This window comes from Bufo gargarizans, chromosome 3, assembly GCF_014858855.1.
Source record: "Bufo gargarizans isolate SCDJY-AF-19 chromosome 3, ASM1485885v1, whole genome shotgun sequence".
In the NCBI taxonomy this organism is placed as follows: Eukaryota; Metazoa; Chordata; class Amphibia; order Anura; family Bufonidae; genus Bufo; species Bufo gargarizans.
The window spans coordinates 249,009,306-249,033,535 of NC_058082.1; the positions used below are offsets into that span (position 1 = coordinate 249,009,306).

At 38.6% G+C, this 24,230-nt stretch overlaps 1 protein-coding gene across 1 annotated transcript in view; it reads left to right on the top strand.

The window, feature by feature from the left end:
- Positions 1-24,230, top strand: part of ZPLD1 (zona pellucida like domain containing 1) — a 154,211-nt gene that overhangs the window by 20,825 nt on the left and 109,156 nt on the right. The window contains exons 3-6 of the mRNA XM_044285577.1: positions 5,712-5,721; positions 8,784-9,004; positions 15,146-15,327; positions 22,829-22,901. Coding sequence (XP_044141512.1) covers positions 5,712-5,721; positions 8,784-9,004; positions 15,146-15,327; positions 22,829-22,901 — 486 coding nt within the window. The remainder of the gene's footprint in view (positions 1-5,711; positions 5,722-8,783; positions 9,005-15,145; positions 15,328-22,828; positions 22,902-24,230) is intronic.

Sequence of the window (24,230 nt, forward strand, 5' to 3'; positions counted from 1 at the left end):
AGTGGAGGACAAATGGGAGGATAGAGGAGAAGGAGAAGAGGCAGGACGTGGAGAGCTGGGAGTGTGGCTTTGTGGGTTCTTACAGCCTTGCTCCCACTGGGCTTTGTGATGGGGGGCCAGGTGCCTTCTTAAGGCAGTCATCCCTAGGTGAATGTTGGGCTTACCGCGACCTATGCGTTGACAGCACAGGCTGCAGATGGCTTTTGTGGCACTATTAACTAGAGTTTGGTGTCCCTAACAGCCTGTCCCTGCTCCACACAGCAACCTCTCCCTACACTGTCAAAACACTGAATGTAAAATGGCGGCCAGATCAGGTTTATTTAAAAGGTAGGGGGTATGTCCATGTGCTGAAACGTCTCAATTGGCTGTCTTGTACCACCTGATGGATGTGTCACGAGACAAAGTTCTTCACAATGTAAAAGAATATGGTGGGCGCGAATATCTCCATATGTTTGCATGTTCGGCGAATTGCAAACACGCAAAGTTTGCCACGAAACGACAGCCGGGCGAACCGCAAGGCCATCTCTAGTTCTATATGCCTTTTTCCACAAAATGCTGATTGAGGGGTGCGATATACCTGCTTCTACAAAATACTGATTAAGGGGTTTGATATACCTGCTTCCACAAAATACAAATTGAGGGGTACGATATACCTGCTTCCACAAAATATTTATTCAGGTGTTCTATATACCTGTTTCAACAAAATACTGATTGAGGGGTTCAATATATCTACTTCTACAAAATACTGATTGAGGGGTGCGATATACCTGCTTCCACAAATTACTGATCAAGGGGTTTGATATACCTGCTTCCACAAAGTACTGATTGAGGGGTGTGATATACCTGCTTCCACAAAATACTGATTGAGGGGTGTGCTATACCTGCTGCCACAAAATACAGATTGAGGGGTGTGATATACCTGCTTACACAAAATACTGATTAAGGGGTTTGATATGCATGCTTCCACAAAATACAGATTGAGGGGTGTGATATACCTGCTGCCACAAAATACTGATTGAGGGGTTTGATATACCTGCTTCCACAAAATACTGATTGAGGGGTGTGATATACCTGCTTCCCCAAAATACTGATTGAGGGGTGTGATATACTTGCTGCCACAAAATACTGATTGAGGGGTGTGATATACCTGCTTCCACAAAATACTGATTAAGGGGTTTGATATGTATGCTTCCACAAAATACAGATTGAGGGGTGCGATATACCTGCTTCCGCAAAATACTGCTGAACGCGCTTAAACAGGGCAAAATGACACACGTGCCGTGCATGGCACACGTCCTGAACTTGTGCAGCGATTCATTGCCAAATACCACAGGTCCAGGACGTCTTGCAGCAGGCCAAGAAAATCTCTGGCCATTTTAGAAGATATTACAGGTCCATGGCTCGCCTTGCTGATGTTCAGAGGCGACAACGCCTGCCTGTCAGACGTCTTATTTGTGACAGCCCGACAGGCTGGAACTCCACCTTGTATACGCTTCATAGGCTGCTCCAGCAGCAACGTGCCATTAACGACTACCTGTATGAACTGTGCAGCAGGACAAGTTCAGGAGATCTTGGTTTCTTTTCACTGCACCAGTGGCTGCTTATGCGCGACGCATGCAGACTTCTGCAGCCATTTTATGAGATCACTAAACTGGTCAGTCGCAGCCAGGGCACCATCAGCGACATCATACCTTACGCCTTCTTTCTGGGGCGTGCATTGCGTAGTGTCATTGATAAAGCCGTCGAGGAGCATGGGGGGTACTCTATCTAAGATAAGTCAGCAGGAGTCTGAAAAGGAGTCAGAGGAGAATGGTGGCTGGGGGGGAAGTCAAGAAGAGCAGGCTTTGAGGTGGACTTGTTAGGGATCCCTGATGCTGTCCATGGCTGGAGGCAGGAGACCGAGGATGACATTCTCCTGGGCAATAAGCAGGAGCTAGGGTGCTCCACCGCTTCCAATTTAGTGCAAATGGGGGCCATCATGCTCCAGTATTTCAAGAGGGACCCCCGTATAAAAAGCATAAAGGGCAAGGACCAGTACTGGGTAGCAAAGACCGCCAGTACAAACACAAAATGGCAGACATGTTACCAGTATCCCAGCGGGCTATCAGAATGCAGCATTTCAAGACCTTGTTCCGAGAGATGCTGCATTATGCTGTTGCGGACGCTGGCAAAGGAATTTCCACCCACAGCTAAACAGGTACGGGTACCAATTCTACTGCGCCTGCAAGAAGAGGGTGGTTTGAAGATGTGTTGGTCACTTTGGATATGAGATCATTCTTGCAGCCAACCCATCGAGAGCCACCCTCCGGATCCAGCCTCAGGGAACGCCTAGGCCGACAGGTGTCATCGGGTGAACGGACGATGTGGACGCTCTGAGAAACGAGGAACCCCTGGACTACTGGGCGTGCAGGCTTGACCTGTGGCCATAGCTGGCACAATTTGCCTTGGAACTCTTGGCTTGCTCCTCGTTGAGTGTCCTGTCCGAAAGGGCGTTCAGTGCAGCAGGGTGGCTTGTGACCGATGAGCGCACTCGCCTGGCTCACGACAGTGTAGACTACCTCACATTTAATCTAAAAATTAATGAGGCATGGATCTCGGAGGAATTCAACACATATGACGACCACGTGTAATTGGATTTCCTCATGTCAGCCCACACATATCCGCCACTACCAGAACAAAGAATGGTCCTCGTCTTATCAGGTGAATGCCTAATTTTTGGGGCCTCTACTCCAGTGGCCTACAGTAAAAATTTTATCCAGTGACCACCTAATGTACCTCCAGACTTTTCTGTCAGGTGAATGCCAAATTTCTGGTGCCTGTACTGGCCTACAGTAAAATTTTTAGTCGGTGACCGCCAATTGTACCTCCAGCCACATCATCACAAGTTCTTTTCTGTCAGGTGAATGCATAATTTTTGGGGCCTGTACTGGCCTACAGTAAAATTCTTATCCACTGACCATCTAATATACCTCTAGCCACATAATCACTTGTTCTTTTCTGTCATATGAATGCATAATTTTTGGTGCCTGTACTCCACTGGCCTACAGTAAAATTGTTATCTACTGACTGCCTAATATACCTAACAGCCATATAATCACTTGTTTTTTTCTGTCTGGGGAATGCCTAATGTTTGAGCCTGTACGCCACTGGTCTGCAGTAAAATGGTTATCCACTGACCACCTAAAATACCTTCAGCCAAATAATCACTTGTTCTTTTCTGTCCAGTGAAAGCATAATTTTTGGGGCCTATACACCACTGGCCTACAGTAAAGTTGTTATCCACTGACCTCCCAATATACCTCCAGCCACATAATCATTTGTTGTTTTCTGTCAGGTGAATACATAATTTTTGGGGCCTGTACTCCACTGGCCTACAGTAAAATTGTTGTCCACTGACCGTCTAATATACCTCCAGCCACATAATCACTTGTTTTTTTTCTGTCTGGTGAATGCCTAATTTTTAGGGCCCATACTCCCGTGGCCTAAAATAAAATGTTCTAGGCTCCAGCAAGGCACATTTTTGAGAGTTTCCCTTTAAGATGCATAAAAATTGCCCCTGATTAAAATACATATTTTTTGTGGGAATTTTTGCCATTGATCCCCCTCTGGTATGTCACTGCCCATGTTGTGGAATGATTTGTGCACTTATAGTAAGTATTTGGTGGCTGAAAATATGACCTGAAAGTTTTCCAGGTATGCCTGCCATTAAAATGAATGGGGCCCTTCGCGAACCCGCGGTTTGCGAACATTTGATTGCGAAAACGCCCAGGCCGATGTTCGTCTATCACTAAGTGCAATGGAACATACATTTTTTGCAGCATGTTCTATTATAGCTCCAAAACAAAGCTATACTATGGCTGTTTGTATGAGGCAAATGTCACTTTATGTTGTTCATGCACAGCCTATTCATTATTTTTCAATTCTTAGATGGGTTGTGCCACCAATGCATTTATATTTGAACTTATGAAGAAGAGAAAAACATTTTTTCAATTAGCACTTATTAAAAACTGATGTTACTAGTGGTGTCCGCTTTGTCTGTTCATCTGTGCTACTCCATTCTGGTGGGTAAGCATATTAAATGAATTCTGTATGCTGTTCTTTATCAATGCAGCAGCACTCACCTAACTTATGTGCCATGTTAAGATTATATCTATCCACTATAGTAGTGTCTGTGCAAGTGCTGTAAAATTTGAGATGTTCAGGGAGTGTCGGAAGCTTATATATAGACAATTAGACAATCCTTGCACACTACAACTTTCACACATTTGTATATAGGCGGGCGAGGTGGAGGGAGTTTTACAGAACATGTGTATGGGGCATGCACTTCTGTGTTGATAGAGGGCACCATATATGATTTACCATGTATTGTCGACCACCAGAATGAAGGTACAGAAATGGACAAATCAGGCTGCACTAGTAAGTAGTATTACACATGAAGTTCAATTCTAGTGTTAAGGAAAGCAAAGCATTCGAAGCTGAATTTGGTTCAAAGTTTAGGAAAACTTCAATTCTAAATTAATCCAAATTTCCTTGAACTACATGGTAAAGGATCAGGTTTTCCTAAATTGGCGGCTGCACGTTTTACAAAGCAAAACTAAGTGTAGAGGAGACAAACCTGGGAATGCATGATCACTGATAATACCGTGCAGCCAGCCAATCCGCATGTAGCCATCTACTGTGGTGTCACAGCTATATAAGACCCTCATCCCACGTGATCTCCATCATTGTCCTCTGAGTTAAGCATAGGGAGAGACGTGATAAGCACTCATGTGCTAGGGACAGTGTTGCTAAAAATGATTAAGATAATAATTTTGGATATGGAGAATACAGGGAGACTTATGCTGCATCCGTTTTATTTATTTATTCCTACATTTACTCATTCCTACAGTCTGCGCCCCTAAGGGGAACTTGGTCTTAATGATGACCAGCCTCATCTTTTGCTAGCTTTACTTCTTCCAAATCATCCTTCAAAGTCTCAGTTTCCTAGAAAAGTTATCAAGATGCAGAGACAGGAGGAGCTGGATGTTCCTGATGACATATATTCATCAATATTAGATAATGTGGAAAAGGAGGAAAAGCAGATGGCAGAAGAAGGGCTTCCATCTGTAGGGCAGGAGAGCATTAGAGTTGGAGAAATGGGTACAGCCCCTGTTTGAAATAAATATGCCGTGCGGCCATTAACAGTGCGGTCTTCATTATTAAATTAAATTAAGTTGCAGGCCAATTGGCTGCGCGGTTCTTAATGGCAGCATGGTCGCAACCCCCCTGCAGCATGGCTGCTCTATGTGGCCGTACCCTAAGGCAGAGTAGCCTGTATATACCTTATTTATAGTGATTCATGACAAATTAATTTGGAACAAATCTAATTTCTTGCCGAACTTCGTTGCCATATCAACATGTTTAAAACTTTTCTCATCTCTATTCATGAAAAAAGAAAATCATCAAGACTGAATAGTTATAAATTAACAATAAAATGCAAAAATTGTTCCTTTCTATTTCTCACAAACAGTGCTTTATTCTTACTTTAGTTTGAAGAGGATTCTGACAAAATTATTGCTTTTAAATACACATTTGTGTTTAAAAATGACAGATCTTACAATTGCTGATAAGCACGTTTCAGGAAAGAAAATGGTAAAGAGGAAATCTCATGGCCAGGGCAGAGATCATTTGTTATCTATTGATGTATAAATATTTTCTTATTTTCTCCTTAGTGTGCAGAATGTAACAAAATAAGTTAGGTACAAATACATGATCAAGTTCCAGTTATTGGATCTGCGATGCTTCACTTATATTGAACATTCTTTATATATCATAATATACTTTTCATTGCATGCTTTCATGCACAGTTATATATTACTTTATCGATCCTTAACTTGCGTTCATTTTCCTATGTAAAGTATATTATTGGAAAAATCTAGAACAACTTTTATTTTGATCTTGCAGATATTTGTTTTTTAATAAACCACGTTTTTGTGATACATAGGTAAAGCATACTATAAACAGTTTTCGCATCTTGACAACCTCTGAATTTTCTCTAATAGAGCATGCAGATAACAAATAATGATACTACTGCTGCTACTACTAATTAAGGATGAACGAACCAGTTCAGACCGAACCCAGTTTGGTCCAAACTTTTCAATTTTTCGATGGCAGATGAACCCAGATCTTTTCAGTCTAATTTTGAATGAATCCACCAAAATTACACATTGCGTCATTTTAATGAACATGTCAGCAGGAAAAAGCACTAAGGAGGAAAAAGAAGGGTTCTCACATGATTCTGAGATGAAAAGGGGGGACAGCTTGCCCTGATTTACTCCCAAGCTAATAGACAGCCTGGATGAGCCAATAAGTGCTGCAGCAGGTGCCCTAGCAGAACGAGCAGAATGTAATTCTGTGCTAGGCTGTGAATGAAGGTGGTTTGGTGTAGCAATGTATGCCAAAAAAAACTATCTTAGGAAGTCAGGGACAGTCAGAAATCAATCAAGCTTGTATTCTACTCCCAGGGACAGAAAAGGGAAAGACTAGAATTACAAAGAACAAGAATTGTGAGTGTAGAATAGTAGCAGGGAAGCTGTCTGCCAGGGAGTGAGGAGAGGGGAGCTAAGCCTGGCTGTGCCTGCTAGCACAACTGCAGCTATTGCAAACCTCAAAAGCAGCTACTTCCAAGGAAATCCTTTCATTTTATTTCTGTTTTCTCTGAAAAAAAAAATATATTTTTATTTGGGTGGAAGAGGGTTTGTGGAATAAGAGAAAACTGTACAACATGTGTTCTACCATCAATCTAGCAGGTGTCAGGTTATCTCACATATTTTTTGTTTTAGTTTGAAAATCTTATATATTAGGGATTGAGAAGAAAATATTAAAGCTAAATCTATTTCTAATCTCCAGACACACAGTTCTACTATTTTTTTTTTTTAGGGGGGGAGAGAGTATTGAATTTAATTAAACTGGCATATACTGTGGGTGATCAGTACACCAAGTAGGGCAACAATTACCTGCAAGTAGTAATGTGAAATTGTGCATCAGGCCTGGCCCTCAGTCATCCATTTCCATTTATTTAATATCCACACAGTTGGAATTTCACTTTTTTTTATTGTTCGATTTAATAAAACCAACATGTAGAACACCAATACCCAGGGTAGAGCAACAATTTACCTGTGAGTGTTAACATGAAAATAAGCATCAGACCTCAATCATGCATTTCTGTTTATTCCATATTCACATGGTTGGAAATTTTTTATTTTTTATTGCCCAATTTAATTAAACCAACATATAGGGGAATGTCCAATTTAATTAAACAAGCATATAGGTTATCAGTATACCAATACACAGGATAGATCAACAATCTACTTGTCAGTGTTAATGTGTAAATAAGCATCAGGCATCAATTGTCAGTTTCATATCCACATGGCTGGAATTTCTTTTTTCTGGTGTGTTTAATTTACTTAAACCAACATATAGGTGATTAGTACACCAATACACAGGGTAGGAAGTATCTGTGAGTAATAGTGAACTTAGGCCTGCATCCATTTCCCTTTATTTTTGTCTCCACAAACTTCCAATCATTTTTTTTTTTTGGGGGGGGGGAGAGTTGTTTATTATATTTAAACCAGCATATACATACTTACTATATCATTACACAGGGTATTCCATAAAATTATCTGTAAGCGAGAACAAATTTAGGCCTAAATCCATTTCCGTTTATTTCTGTCTCTACACGTTTCCAATCAGTTTTTTGAAGGATGTTGATAATATCCAAGCCAGCATATACGTAATTACTATATGAATATATAGGATATCGACTAAAATTATCAGTGAGTAATAATGAATCTAGGAGTAAATATTAGTGATGTGCGAAGCATTGAAAAATTTAATTTGGCTGCTTCAATTAATTTTATAAAAGAAATTGCTTTGTGACGCGTGATGTCCTCATGTATGCAATAGCTAAATCAAACACAGATCTATCTGCTGCAAAATATTATAGCCTACATTTTTAAGTAAAATGGTCTTCATTAGATAAAATGCTATTCCATTAATATTTAGTAAAGCATTCTGATTCATACATGGTTGATACAGAGGCATAACAAGAAGCTTCTAGGCACCAATGCAAAGATATTTTGCTAGTGTTTTCATCTGTAGCATAAGGGCCTTTGGGCCCCCTTTGGCCCTGTTGCCAAATATGGCTCAATGGCCTTCTGCCAAGCTGGGTTTGATTGACGGGTTTTTCTTTATATACAGAGAACTGTGAATCAATTCGAGTTGAGTGGGGAAAAGTTAGGGGGATCTGCACCCATGATTATTCTCCCTGTTTCGTTTTTAAACTATAGGAGCAATTGAAACTCCTTAAAAGAAAAAGAAAAAAAACTATTATTTGTTGACCATAGCAACCTCTCACAGCACAGCTTTCATCTCATCTTTTTCACTGTGATTGGTTGCTATGGGTAACAAAGACCATTTTTCTTATAGGTAGTTTTCATAATTTATGTTTGACAGGGCCCCTTTAATTTTTATCTGTATTTTGCTATTGCTATTGCTATTTTGACTCCTCAGCCAAACACAAATCATATACATGCTCTCTGCAATTATAGGCAATGTGTTAAATGCATAAGTGGTTGCCTTTTCTATTTCTTTGTGATATATTGTTCTCCTTCTAACATTTCCATCTGTTCCAAATCGTATAAAGGAATGTTGTCCATGGTTGTGGGACAAGAGTAAGATATTTATCGGTTTCTAAATTTTCAGCACATTATTTGCTCTTTACTTTTTCTTTTTGTTGTTTTCAGCGGAAAGAGATATCAGTGTCTACTGTGGCGTGCAGACAATAACCATGAAGATAAACTTTTGCACAGTTCTCTTTTCTGGTTATTCAGAAACAGACTTATCACTTAATGGGAAACATGGAGATGCTCATTGCAGAGGCTTCATAAACAATAATACCTTCCCTGCAGTGGTTATTTTTACCATCAACCTGAGCACCTTGGAAGCTTGTGCAAATAACCTAGTGGTAAGCTACACTTTTTAGCAGTTATATCTACATTCAAATTGTGTGAACTACTATTATAAAGAGTTATTTTCTTCTTGGTCTTTCATGGCTGAGATAGGAATAACCGCAATAAGTGCTGGCCAGGGTGATATGGAGTTATGGAAATACTAGAGTGGCCTGCACTCTGCTGTTTCTATCACTCCTGTTGCAGTGAATGGGAACTACACAAACAACGTAGCACAGCAAGCAACACTGTGTCCGTAACTCCGCAGTGCTGTTTGCCTAGCTTCTATTTACTGCTATGAGAGTTATGGAAACAGTGAAGCACATCCTGCTTAGATGTTTCCATAACTCCATATACCCTCAGCAGACGCCTACTGTGATTATTCCTATCTTGGCCATGAGACCAAGGTGGGAATACCCCTTATGTAAAGACAAGTTAAAGGTTACATTCTAAAAATTGTATGACACAATAAGTGGTGCCTATGTGTTTCTTATGTACTGATTCTGTATGGCACTATTCTTTGGACGGAATGTGACTACATTTATCTGGATGATGCATGACACTGATGCATCTGGAAGCTGATTGACAGCTGTACAACACTATTTATACGGCCATTGTATTAGACTATATACTGTATGTAGACACTGTATGCCATTACTAATTTAGACAATATATGAAATGTTTTGCATGATACTGTTACTCTGAATGAGGTTTGCACTATTTTTTAGAACACAACATGATAGCATCTTTTTGGAATACCAGTTTACATATATTTTGGGGATTCTGGTATGTTGTATGACAGTACATTTATTTGGACCCTTCAAAATATAGTTGGACTTTGCACACAATACTTATCTGGATACTACAGTCCTGATCAAAAGTTTAAGACCACTTGAAAAATGGCCAAAAAATCATATTTAGCGTGGCTGGATCTTAACAAGGTTCCAAGTAGAGCTTCAACAAGAAGAAATGGGAGTGAGACAAAGCATTTTTTGAGCATTCAATTTAATGAAAACAACAAATCAACTGAAACAGGCTGTTTTTCAGCTGATCAAAAGTTTAGGACCACACTTCCGAAAAAATAAACTAACCCCCCCCCCCCCAAAACAGAAATACAACTTCCAAACATGAACTCAGTAATGAGTAGCTCCGCTGTTATTGTTTATCACTTCAAAAATTCGCTTCGGCATGCTTGATGCAAGCGTTTACATGAGGTGAGTGGGAACATTTCTCCAAGTGGTGAAGACGGCCGCAGAAGGCCATCTACTGTCTGGAACTGTTGTCCATTTTTGTAAAATTCCCTTGCCATCCATCACCAAAGGTTCTTAATTGGATTTGGATCAGGGGAACACGCAGGATGGGTCAAAAGAGTGATGTTATTCTCCTGAAAGAAGTCCCTTGTCCTGCGGGCATTGTGTACTGTAACATTGTCCTGTTGAAAAACCCAGTCTTTACCACACAGACGAGGGCCCTCAGTCATAAGGAATGCTCTCTGCAACATCTGGACATAGCCAGAGGCCATTTAACGCCCCTGCACTTCCTGACGCTCCATTGTTCCACTGAAGGAAAAAGCACCCCAGACCATTATGGCGCCCCCTCCACTGTGGCGTGTAGAAAACATCTAAGGTGGGATCTGCTTATCATGCCAGTAACGTTGGAAACTATCAGGATCATCAAGATTCAATTTTTTCTCATCAGAGAATTAAACTTTCTTCCACCTTTGAATGTCCAATGTTTGGTGCTCTCTTGCAAAGTCCAAATGAGCAGTTCTGTGGCGTTCAAGGAGACAAGGTCTTTGAAGACGTTTTTTGTTTTTGAAGCCCTTCAGTCTCAGATGCCGTCTGATGGTTATGGGGCTGCAGTCAGTACTAGTAAGGGCCTTAATTTGGGTCAAGGATCGTCCAGTGTTTTGAGGGACAGCCAATTGGATCCTCCAGCTCAGTGCTGATGAAATTTTTGTTGGGTCTTCCTCTTGACTTTTTTGTTCCATAACCCTCAGGATCATTTATGGAATTCCAAATGACTGTCTTACTGCGTCCCACCTCAGCAGCAATGGTGCGCTGTGAGAGACCCTGCTTATGCAGTTCAACAACCCGACCAAGTTCAAAAAGGGAGAGTTTTTTTGCCTTTGCCATCACAATGTGTGACTACCTGACAGAAAATGACAATGAAACCACATCTTTGCACAGATTTGGCCTTTTAAAGGCATGTGGTCCTAAAATTTGGATCAGCTGAAAAACAGCCTGTTTCAGTTTAATCGTTATTTTCAATTAATTGAATGCCCAAAAAATGTTTTGTCTCACTCTCATTTCTTCTTGTTGCATGTTGAAGCTCTACTTGGAACCTTGTTACATATGATTTTATGTAAAATATGATTTTTTTGACATTTTTCAAGTGGTCTTAAACTTTTGATCAGGACTGTATATAGCACTATTCATCTGGATGCTGTATAATGTTTTTTTAAAATGTATTATACTGCATTAATGGGAACCTAAAATGTTGAGCATAGTATATTAGCTATCAGCAGTATGTTATAAAGCAGAAGGTGCTGACCAGACTGATACGTAGTTTTATGGCACACAAAGATAGCTGTTAATAACTGATAGAATCATCACTTTGACTTTAAAGTCTACAAAGAATAAGAATTTAAATGAATACAATACAGGTTATACTGAATCTTTTCCCGCATATATCAGTCAGCAATGCTGGCAGTCTTCAGCTGCCAAGTACACATATAACAGGTCACCCAGTTACATAGGTAAAATCTGCTGACAGATGCCCTTTAATGTTGCCAAAGATACTCTGCAACACAAAACACAATTTTCTAGGCATTGTATACACTATTAATTTCATATCTATATACATTACTTACCTAATAGATGTCTGACACTGTCTGGATGCTGTTAGAGACTATTTATCTAGACAAATGTTTTGCATTATTTATCTGGCTAATGTACAGTGCTATATGTCCAAGTACTTTATTCACATAAATGCTGCTTTTTCTTCACTTTATGGTCCAACTCATCCCTAACCAACTAAACTGGGTGGAGTCCATGTCATCTGACACAGCAGTGCTTAGAATCACTGTCCTTTAAAAAAAATAAAAATTGATAGTCTCACCAAGTCACAAACTAGATAGGATGACATATTACTGCAGAATGCTGTGGTCGCCATGCTGGTTAAGTATGTCTTCAGTTTTGAATACCGTAAATCACAAAGTGTTACCTGCAAAGCATCTCATACTATTACACTCCCTCCTTCATGCTCCACACATGTAGAAACCAGTCGCTCTTCTTTTTTTTACATTTCACATAGACATGACCATTAGAACAAAAAATCTAAAATTTTGACTCATCAGGCCATCACATTGTATGAAACTGTTACCAATTCTAACTCTGCACAACACAACTGACGGTCTCAAACACATTATGAAGGCAAGAATTCCACATAAATCACTGCAAAAGGTGCACCACAATGATATGCAACTGACAATTCTGGCTAATCCCTACAGCTGATGTTAAGAGCTGACACTTTAGCCAATGTATTCCTGTCAGGAACACATCAGAGCCCTTTTGCATCACCGTGTGGCATGGGTTCCTACCACTAGACTACCTAAGGTGTGTGAACACGGTCTGAGAGGTGCTAGGATACAACTTACAGCCAAGCTCCCACATATCTCCATAGTGAAATCACTCATGTAGTGGGAGAGATGATAAAGCTGTAAGTTGTATATTAGCACCTCTCAGACCGTGTTCACACTCCGTAGGTGGTCTAGTGGTAGGAACCCATGCCACACTGAGATACCTTGACGGTGGTGCAAAAGGGCTCTGATGTGTTCCTGACAGGAATACATTGGCTAAAGTCTCAGTTCTTAACATCAGCTTGAGGGATTAGCCAGTGTTGTCAGTTGCATATCATTGTGGTGCACCTTTCGCAGTGATTTATGTATTTTTATATTTGCATCCACACACTATTCCATCTTGTGTAGCATGCCATTGTGGTGCATGTGCTCCGTTGTCGACATCCTCCATTGTATGCATTTTTGCTTGGGATTGCCGTTAGCAATGGATCACATGCAGAGGAATTGCTCCCCCGGTTTGGGGATTTTGAGCGGTTCCTCACATTTAGACCACTTTATTTCAGTTATTTTTCAAGAATTCCACAAACTAACTTTTGACAAAGTAGACCTGTTAAATGAAAACCATTCCAGAATAACACAGGTCTCTTGTGTACGTCAGGGAGAATTACTGTCCTGGATTGCATGAGTCACAGTATTATCAATATTGCATGCCAATCAGCTTGGTTTCCAGGTTTTATATGTATATTTTCCTGCCTTTGTATGCTTCATCTTTTTGAAAAATGAATTTAAAAAATAAGAGAGTGTGCAAAAGCTGTCATCAAAGCAAAAGGGAGCTACTTTGAAGAATTTAAAATATGAGTCTGGTTTGTTTAAGAGAAAACAACAAATATTTGTAAGTCCATATGATTGTTCTTCTTGATCCAACAGCTTTTTTCTTTTCACAACTTCTGAGGTTCTTTAGTTTCTCTTCCATTCCCATAATTTTTTTATGAATGAAGATAATCATACAAGAATAATATTCATATTTCTCTCATTTCATTTTGTTGGCTGCAGAAGCATCTTATAATATATGATCAACGTGATATAATCAACAATACAATCTGTTAAAATCAAGAAAACTTAGCACCGTATCCACTAAGAATTCATACATAAATTTTCTTCTGCATTACAAGAAATTATATAACCACAATTTCAATGCAATTCCCCTTAAGTCAAAATTATAGAAGTAAAATTTGGATGAATTAAATCATAAATATAATTTAAAGTGAGATTTTAAAAAAAATAAAAAAATCAATAAAGATTGAGTTGTGATCAAGAGAAAGACATGTGGATTTACAAATATTTTTTCTTATTTTTTAGGATTTCTTTTTATTTTTCGTGGCTCTTTTTTTTTTTATAAAAAGAGACTGAGGACTGAAAAGAGGGGAAAGGGTAAGTAAATGAAAATTACAATTTGCTTAATTGGGCACCCTGACCCTTCTTTTTCTGACATTATTATACAGTGTGGATACATATTTGTAAATGGATGTGGGTGTTTACATAAAAATTTAAAATTGAGAAAACAATATACTATAATGACAAGAATGGGCACAATTATGTCATGATTTGATGTGCTCCACAACACCATACCACAAGATTTCAAAATATGTTGGTCCTGGCTTACAGTCATTGTCTACCCTCATACAAAAGCTTATACTTGTACATTTACATGTGTAATTCTCTGTGGTGTGTGAAATTGTATGAGTGATTCTATGTAGATGTTCCTACTGTGAATGGATTATTTTGCTTATTGAATATGTGCTGAATTGGGAAATATCTCTAAAGGACACCACTCTATGGGTACTAAATGTGTCCCAGGTGTAAATAAAGACTACTTTGAGAACTACAGTTTGTCCCTAGGTCAGGACACTAGGGCTATAATGAGTGAGTGTGACATTTTTCAGCACATGCCACTATTCTACAAATATTGAGACTCAGGGAGTGTATCTAACCATTTATTCACTCCCCCACCTACTAGACATGACTAGACAGATTATTATTCACCAACACTGATAATGTCCAGTTTGATCCTAACTGTATAGGGTACGAGAAACTGTTGTTAAAAATTATCCAAACATGATATCATTGGATTTGCAAGTTAAATCTAAATTTCAGAACTCTTGGACAAAAATCATTTCCCTCCCCATTTATATATCAGTTTTATAACAGTTTTATATTTGTGTTGTCTAAGGTCAGATTTAATCATTTTAAAATTAATTCATGCACATACTATATATACTCGGATAGATTAAGAGTCAAGAATAGGGCTACACTAAGATTTCAGTTGTGCAATCCTTAATAAAGGCGCATCACATGCCTCAGAATGAATGATAATAATAACAATAATAATAATAATAATAATCATGCAAAATGTCCTTTTATGAGTCAATGGTTACACTCTATATCTTGATTCCCCCTTAATGTTTATTGGCATGTACTCCCGGCACGTCTTGTAGGTTGTGTCAAAATATCATCAAAATATATTACTCTTTCACTATATTTTCCAAAAGTCTCAGAATTTCTCACATCTTACTTACAGGTGTCAACTATACCTGGACTCAATGCTTATGGGAATATATCAATGGTTCAAATAGGAAATATTTCAGGATATATAGACACACCAGACCCACCTACAATTATTAGCTATTTGCCTGGACTTTTGTACAAGTTTAGCTGCAGTTATCCTTTGGAGTATTTGGTCAACAACACTCAGCTTGCTTCGTAAGTACACAATACATAAAATTTTATTTTTATAATATTTATCAAATCTACTGAAAAGTATTTGTCCAAATGGCTTGTTAAAGTGACACCAATGATTTTTTTACTAGCACTTATTGATAACATATATATATATATATATATTATTTTTTTTTAAACATGCGGATGGTGTTCTGAATGTACAATAATTTTTTGAAGTCACTCCATGTATTCTACTTCCTGTCCTTGATGTTTAACTCTTTTTTAGCCCTAGAGGATTTCCTATTTTTGTGTTTGTTTTCCTTCTTGCCTTTCTGTATGCATAACTTTTTTATTTTTCCATTCACTTAGCTGTATGAGGACTTTTTGTCAGACAAGTTTCACTTTCTAGTGGTCATTTAATATTGCATACAATGTAGTGGGAAGCACTACATAAACTCTAAATGAGGTGGAATTAGAAAAAAAATGCAATTCCGCCACAGTTTTATGGGTTTTGTTTTTATGGCATTCCCTGTGCAGGTCAGTACAATTACAATAATACCACATTTATATAGTTTCTCTTGTGTTTTAATAGTGGAAAAAAAATACTTGAATACTTAAATGTCAGTGATTGGATTTATCGACAACTGCAGACAGTAGCCCCAGGTGTCTGTTGTTTGAAACAGCAGAAACCTGGCGCTATCTTTAAAGACCTGACCTCCACTTTACATTAGGGAGGCGGTGAGGAAGAGGTTCATTTTTACCATTGTTTGGACTTTTCGCATGGCAAGCAGTCTTGCTTGAATTTTTCATTCAAACCATCATTGTAGCCAAAGAGGGAAGGGAGATGAGTGACTCCATTACAGCACCATACATTGGAGTAGTCATTACATTGCTCTACTGTGGACATCTTTAAGGCTGAGTGCACATCATGTTTCACCCCTATGTTTAGTGTGTACTGCAGGAAACAGCTAGATTTACACGTTAAACATTTGCATACAGCTCCATTTGTCGGATGGAGGTCAAAACAGTATCCTTTTCACGTCCATCTGGCTGACAAACGTCAGTAAACTGCAAAAAATTAAAAACAAAAAAACTGTGTGGAATAGTATAGTAGACTGCATTATTCCATGCTATGTCCAAAATTTTAAAAAGTCTTTACTTACATTACTTTTATATTCTAAATTAAATTACTATGAAAGTCCTATTTTTTTTATTTTACCAAAGAGACCTCCTTGAAAATTACAGTTATTTCTTAGCAAATACAGGGAGTGCAGAATTATTAGGCAAGTTGTATTTTTGAGGATTAATTTTATTATTCAACAACAACCATGTTCTCAATGAACCCAAAAAACTCATTAATATCAAAGCTGAATATTTTTGGAAGTAGTTTTTAGTTTGTTTTTAGTTTTAGCTATTTTAGGGGGATATCTGTGTGTGCAGGTGACTATTACTGTACATAATTATTAGGCAACTTAACAAAAAACAAATATATACCCATTTCAATTATTTATTTTTACCAGTGAAACCAATATAACATCTCAACATTCACAAATATACATTTCTGACATTCAAAAACAAAACAAAAACAAATCAGTGACCAATATAGCCACCTTTCTTTGCAAGGACACTCAAAAGCCTGCCATCCATGGATTCTGTCAGTGTTTTGATCTGTTCACCATCAACATTGCGTGCAGCAGCAACCACAGCCTCCCAGACACTGTTCAGAGAGGTGTACTGTTTTCCCTCCTTGTAAATCTCACATTTGATGATGGACCACAGGTTCTCAATGGGGTTCAGATCAGGTGAACAAGAAGGCCATGTCATTAGATTTTCTTCTTTTATACCCTTTCTTGCCAGCCACGTTGTGGAGTACTTGGATGCGTGTGATGGAGCATTGTCCTGCATGAAAATCATGTTTTTCTTACCTTGCAGACTTCTTCCTGTACCACTGCTTGAAGAAGGTGTCTTCCAGAAACTGGCAGTAGGACTGGGAGTTGAGCTTGACTCAATCCTCAAGCCAAAAAGGCCCCACAAGCTCATCTTTGATGATACCAGCCCAAACCAGTACTCCACCTCCACCTTGCTGGCGTCTGAGTCGGACTGGAGCTCTCTGCCCTTTACCAATCCAGCCATCTGGCCCATCAAGACTCACTCTCATTTCATCAGTCCATAAAACCTTAGAAAAATCAGTCTTGAGATATTTCTTGGCCCAGTCTTGACGTTTCAGCTTGTGTGTCTTGTTCCGTGGTGGTCGTCTTTCAGCCTTTCTTACCTTGGCCATGTCTCTGAGTATTGCACACCTTGTGCTTTTGGGCACTCCAGTGATGTTGCAGCTCTTAAATATGGCCAAACTGGTGGCAAGTGGCATCTTGGCAGCTGCACGCTTGACTTTTCTCAGTTCATGGGCAGTTATTTTGCGCCTTGGTTTTTCCACACGCTTCTTGCGACCCTGTTGACTATTTTGAATGAAACGCTTGATTGTTCGATGATCACGCTTCAGAAGCTTTGCAATTTTAAGAGTGCTGCATCCCTCTGCAAGATATCTCACTATTTTTGACTTTTCTGAGCCTGTCAAGTCCTTCTTTTGACCCATTTTGCCAAAGGAAAGGAAGTTGCCTAATAATTATGCACACCTGATATAGGGTGTTGATGTCATTAGACCACACCCCTTCTCATTACAGAGATGCACATCACCTAATATGCTTAATTGGTAGTAGGCTTTCGAGCCTATACAGCTTGGAGTAAGACAACATGCATAAAGAGGATGATGTGGTCAAAATACTCATTTGCCTAATAATTCTGCACGTAGTGTACAGCTAGAATTAATTATAAATGCAAAAACCATCATTATTAGTCGTTTTTATAACTAATGTGTCATTATGCAGTAAATTAGTCCCTGCCTTATCACCATGATGTGACATACAAGTAATACTTAGATTTTTGTTGAGCAGCATCATACTACAATTTCCAATCGGTATTATAAATATGTTTCCAAATCTAGTCCTAAAGGATCCCTTGTTGGTGATGTATTGAGGATTTCTAGAGGAATTGCATGTTCTATTTATTGATTTTAATAAAGCTAATTAAATCACTTCTGTAATAATAAGAAAATCATCGATGCTTGTCCTGAGGGGTTTCCTAGAGAATCACATTAAGCAATTACTATAACATTTTAAGTATTCGTTGTTTTAAAATTATTCAGAATTTGACATTCACTTTCCATATTAAAATAATATAATTTTTTCTTAGGTTTATGATAGTATAAAATATAATATTTCTAATAACTAGTGCACCTCATTGATTGGAATATAGTTGCATTTGATTTTGTGGAGAAAATTTCCCTTTCTCTAAGAACGTATGCACAATTGCATAGTTATTGAGCCATAAAAAGCTCCATGCACTGCTCTGCAGCGCCAGTCAGACTCTGTGTGAACAGAAATACTCTGAAAAACCTATGTACGACTAGAATAATTATAACTATAGGTCCAGTAGAGGGCTCCTACATCTTTATAGCTGCCCTATTATTGCAGTTCCTTGCAAACATAACCATAATACAGCATTGTGCACGAGACCTACAGGCTGGGGTCACACATAGCAGATTTTCTCACATTTTCTGTTGCAGATTTTCATGTGGCAAATTTGCAACATTGTATAGTATTAGTAAAGTTTATAAGATTTTAAGAAAATAACAAATCCACAGTGTAAACTGACCTGCAGTGTGGATTTGAAATCTGCAATGTCAATTTATGCTGCAGATCTCCATTATGGATTCCACACTTTGTAGTGGAGAGCTGCAGTGTTAATATGTAGTGCTTCCATGGTAGTTGCTAGGGTTTTCATACAATATGGGCACAAGCCAAAGGTCCAAGGCCGAAATGACATCTGAAACCTACTCCAGTCAGGTACTGGAGTAGATTTAAAACTGCATACTCAGACTGCCAGAGGATACACCTAATTTAAAAAGAACTATGATATTAATTAGAACAAGTGTTATAATGCAAATATTTCAATTTTCCCTGTAAACTCAAGCACTGATAACAAAGAAGTAACATATTTAAAAACAATTTCACATTTGTTGTATGCACTAAAAGGCACTTTTATTTATATATATATATATATATATATATATATATATATATATACACACAGTACAGACCAAAAGTTTGGACACACCTTCTCATTCAAAGAGTTTTAGTTATTTTCATGACTATGAAAATTGTAGATTCACACTGAAGGCATCAAAACTATGAATTAACACATGTGGAATTATATACATAACAAAAAAGTAGGAAACAACTGAAAATATGTCATATTCTAGGTTCTTTAAAGTAGCCACCTTTTGCTTTGATTACTGCTTTGCACACTCTTGGCATTCTCTTGATGAGCTTCAAGAGGTAGTCACCTGAAATGGTTTTCACTTCACAGGTGTGCCCTGTCAGGTTTAATAAGTGGGATTTATTGCCTTATAAATGGGGTTGGGACCATCAGTTGCGTTGTGGAGAAGTCAGGTGGATACACAGCTGATAGTCCTACTGAATAGACTGTTAGAATTTGTATTATGGCAAGACAAAAGCAGCTAAGTAAAGAAAAACGAGTGGCCATCATTACTTTAAGAAATGAAGGTCAGTCAGTCTGAAAAATTGGGAAAACTTTAAAAGTGTCCCCAAGTGCAGTCACAAAAACCATCAAGCGCTACAAAGAAACTGGCTCACATGCGGACCGCCCCAAGGAAGACCAAGAGTCACCTCTACTGCGGAGGATAAGTTCATCCGAGTCACCAGCCTCAGAAATCGCAGGTTAACAGCAGCTCAGATTAGAGACCAGGCCAATGCCACACAGAGTTCTAGCAGCAGACACATTTCTAGAACAACTGTTAAGAGGAGACTGTGTGAATCAGGTCTTCATGGTAGAATATCTGCTAGGAAACTACTGCTAAGGACAGGCAACAAGCAGAACAGAATTGTTTGGGCTAAAGAACACAAGGAATGGACATTAGACCAATGGAAATCTGTGCTTTCACCTGAAATGGTCTTCCAACAGTCGTAAAGGAGTTCCCAGAGATGCTTAGCACTTTTTGGCCCTTTTGCCTTCACTCTGCAGTCCAGCTCACCCCAAACCATCTTGATTGGGTTCAGGTCCGGTGACTGTGGAGGCCAGGTCATCTGGCGCAGTACCCCATCACTCTCCTTCATGGTCAAATAGCCCTTACACAGCCTGGAGATGTGTTTGAGGTCATTGTCCTGTTAAAAAATAAATTATGGTCCAACTAAACGCAAACCGGATGGAATAGCATGCCGCTGCAAGATGCTGTGGTAGCCATGCTGGTTCAGTATGCCTTCAATTTTGAATAAATCCCCAACAGTGTCACCAGCAAAGCACCCCCACACCATCACACCTCCTCCTCCATGCTTCATGGTGGGAACCAGGCATGGAGAGTCCATCCGTTCACCTTTTCTGTGTCGCACAAAGACACGGTGGTTGGAACCAAAGATCTCAAATTTGGACTCATCAGACCAAAGCACAGATTTCCACTGGTCTAATGTCCATTCCTTGTGTTCTTTAGCCCAAACAAGTCTCTTCTGCTTGTTGCCTGTCCTTAGCAGTGGTTTCCTAGCAGATATTCTACCATGAAGGCCTGATTCACACAGTCTCTACTTAACAGTTGTTCTAGACATGTGTCTGCTGCTAGAACTCTGTGTGGCATTGACCTGGTCTCTAATCTGAGCTGCTGTTAACCTGCGATTTCTGAGGCTGGTGACTCGGATGAACTTATCCTCCGCAGCAGAGGTCACTCTTGGTCTTCTTTTCCTGGGGCGGTCCGCATGTGAGCCAGTTTCTTTGTAGCGCTTGATGGTTTTTGTGACTGCACTTGGGGACACTTTCAAAGTTTTCCCAATTTTTCAGACTGACTGACCTTCATTTCTTAAAGTAATGATGGCCACTCGTTTTTTTTTACTTAGCTGCTTTTTTCTTGCCATAATACAAATTCTAACAGTCTATTCAGTAGAACTATCAGCTGTGTATCCACCTGACTTCTCCACAACGCAACTGATGGCCCCAACCCCATTTATAAAGGCAAGAAATCCCACTTATTAAACCTGACAGGGCACACCGGTGAAGTGAAAACCATTTCAGGTGACTACCTCTTGAAGCTCATCAAGAGAATGCCAAGAGTGTGCAAAGCAGTAATCAAAGCAAAAGGTGGCTACTTTAAAGAACCTAGAATATCACATATTTTCAGTTGTTTCACACTTTTTTGTTATGTATATAATTCCACATGTGTTAATTCATAGTTTTGATGCCTTCAGTGTGAATCTACAATTTTCATAGTCATGAAAATAAAGAAAACTCTTTGAATGAGAAGGTGTGTCCAAACTTTTGGTCTGTACTATATATTCTGGTAGTTTACCTTCTGTGACTTTTACTGGCTACACCAAGGCTTAAGACCCCTTTATACTGGCCAGTGATTGGGGCAATTGCTAGGAACGTTCCACCAATATAATTGACCTGTGTAATAGTGCAGCCAATCACCCAATGAACAGGCAAACATTTGTTTGTAGGGTGAAAACAGTGATGATGAAGACACCAAAATAATGGTTTCTGGCCAACAAATAATGCTGTCTAAACAGGGATCTACTGCACAGAGACAATGAATGTCTATAGGGACAAGCAATCACAGGAGCAATAATTTGTCCCTATACACATTCATTACATTTCCATATAGCAGGGGTGATTGCTGCATGTATATGAAGATCATACCCCATGTAATAAGCAGGCAATTATTAGGAGAGAATATTTTGTTCGCAATAATTGCTTGCTATGTCTGCAGTGTATTCTATGGGGGGAGGAAACAAAGTCACACACAGACACTCCTGGCGGCTTATCTCCCAGGAGAACATAAGGATTGGGCCAAAATATTCACTTTGCCCAATCCTTTTTTTCCCCAACATCATTTGTCAGATAGAGTCAGGAGCTCCCAATAAACATTAAACCGTCAGATGACAGAACACCGATGTGAATGGAGGCCTTTAAGTGTGACAAAGCTGTTAGTAACCACAAATTCAGGATCTAATAGACTGTAGAAAAATTACCTGGGGCTTATAAAAATGAGTTAATCAGCTTACAAAGTTATTTTTGCTATGCAAAGGTCCTTTCTCTCACAATCTTTCAATACATCCCAAAGCATAATTGCAAATTTATCTTATTGTCCGATCACTAACATAATAAATTTGCTGCCACATTACCATCTGAAATCATAGCGTGTGACTTCTGATCATTAAATCCCATTGTGTGTGTGTTGACATGTTAATTTGATTCTAACAGTTTTGACGTCCAGACCATTTTTAGAGCGACATTTTTATTGTATCTTTTAATTTGATTTAGTTATAAATAAAATGGATATATTGTATTGACATAAAGTATACAGAAGCGAGAAAAATGGAATTTAATCCATAAACAGACTAAGCTAAATACTCCAAGTAAGTTCATTAACACATCAATTAGAATATCTTTTTAACGCACTATTTCATATTTATTAATGTAGATCCTCAGCTGCTATTTCTGTAAGAGATGGGAATGGTACATTCATCAGCACATTGAATTTACTTCTCTATAATGTGAGTAGAAATAATTTGTGTGCTTGTATTATCTATTGTATTATGGAATTACTATCTGGTATACCCCAGTGGAAAGCATGGCACATCTTCTAAGTATTTAAATCTACAGGGAAAAAAGATACTGATGTATAGATTTTTTGTATATTTTCTCCAGCCAAAAATAAAAATAAAACAAAACAGCTACTCTAGAAATGATGATCCACAATCACATATATAATTGAGGCTGCAAAAAATTACATATTTTACATGACCAGTAGCCTACTTGTATCACATTAATCAATGTTTTGACCACAGTTTATGTTTAAAATGTTAATGTTCAAAAGTTGCATCAGAACTTATAGTGAAAATGTGTGGCACAAATCCCCCTGGGGTCATTGCAGGCATAGAAAGATAGATTTTTTTTACAGGTCTTAGAGGTCAAAATGCACCAAATGTATTAAAGGTCCAAACCTTTTGATAAATGTGGCACAACAGCTGTCTATAGTTTGATGTCATATATACTAGTCTTTGTAAATATGGTCCTACGGTTATATTTTTACATTGTACTATATTGTACACATTGTACGCTATTGTACACTATTGTAAAAAAAAAAAAAAATCGACTTGTCACATAAATTTGTCACAAAGAACTGGCTTCAAAGTTCCAAACAGACATTTTAACAAAAATAGAACATAAAATTGCATTGTTTAAACATTACTGCCTTAAACAGGCAGTCTAAAGATTCACAAAGTTTATCACAGTGGCTTTATTTAGATAACTTTGAGATATTCTAAAGAGCTTTACAATATGAGGCTTATGTACAAGCAAAATCATACATTACATAGCAACAAACAAGTAAACAATTAAAGCAAGAGGATTGAGGGCCTTGCTCGCAAGAGCTTACAATGTATGAGGAGATAGGAGTAACGGAAAAGGTAAAAAGTGCTTGTTTTGCACAATGGTCCAGCCATCTTAACAAAATTGGGGGTAGATATAAAGTTGCAGAAGTTAGCTGATATTTGTAGTGTTCTGAGTACATATGTGGTGGATAGAGTTGGATGATGGATCAGGCTCTGAAGGATGATGTTGGGAGGTGGAAAATGGAGCAAAGTTAGATTAGGGGATATGATATGCCACTCTATATAGATATGTTTTAGGGAGCACCTAAAACTGTGAATGTTGGGAATTAACCTAAATGCTTTGGGTAGGGCATTCAAGAGAACTGTTGCAGCGAGCCTTTGATACGGGAGTGAGAGCTTCTGATTATGGTGGTTGCTAGTATTAAATTATTTGCAGAGCATAGGTAGGGTGGTAGACAGAGATGAGTGAGGAAATATGGGGGGGGTGCA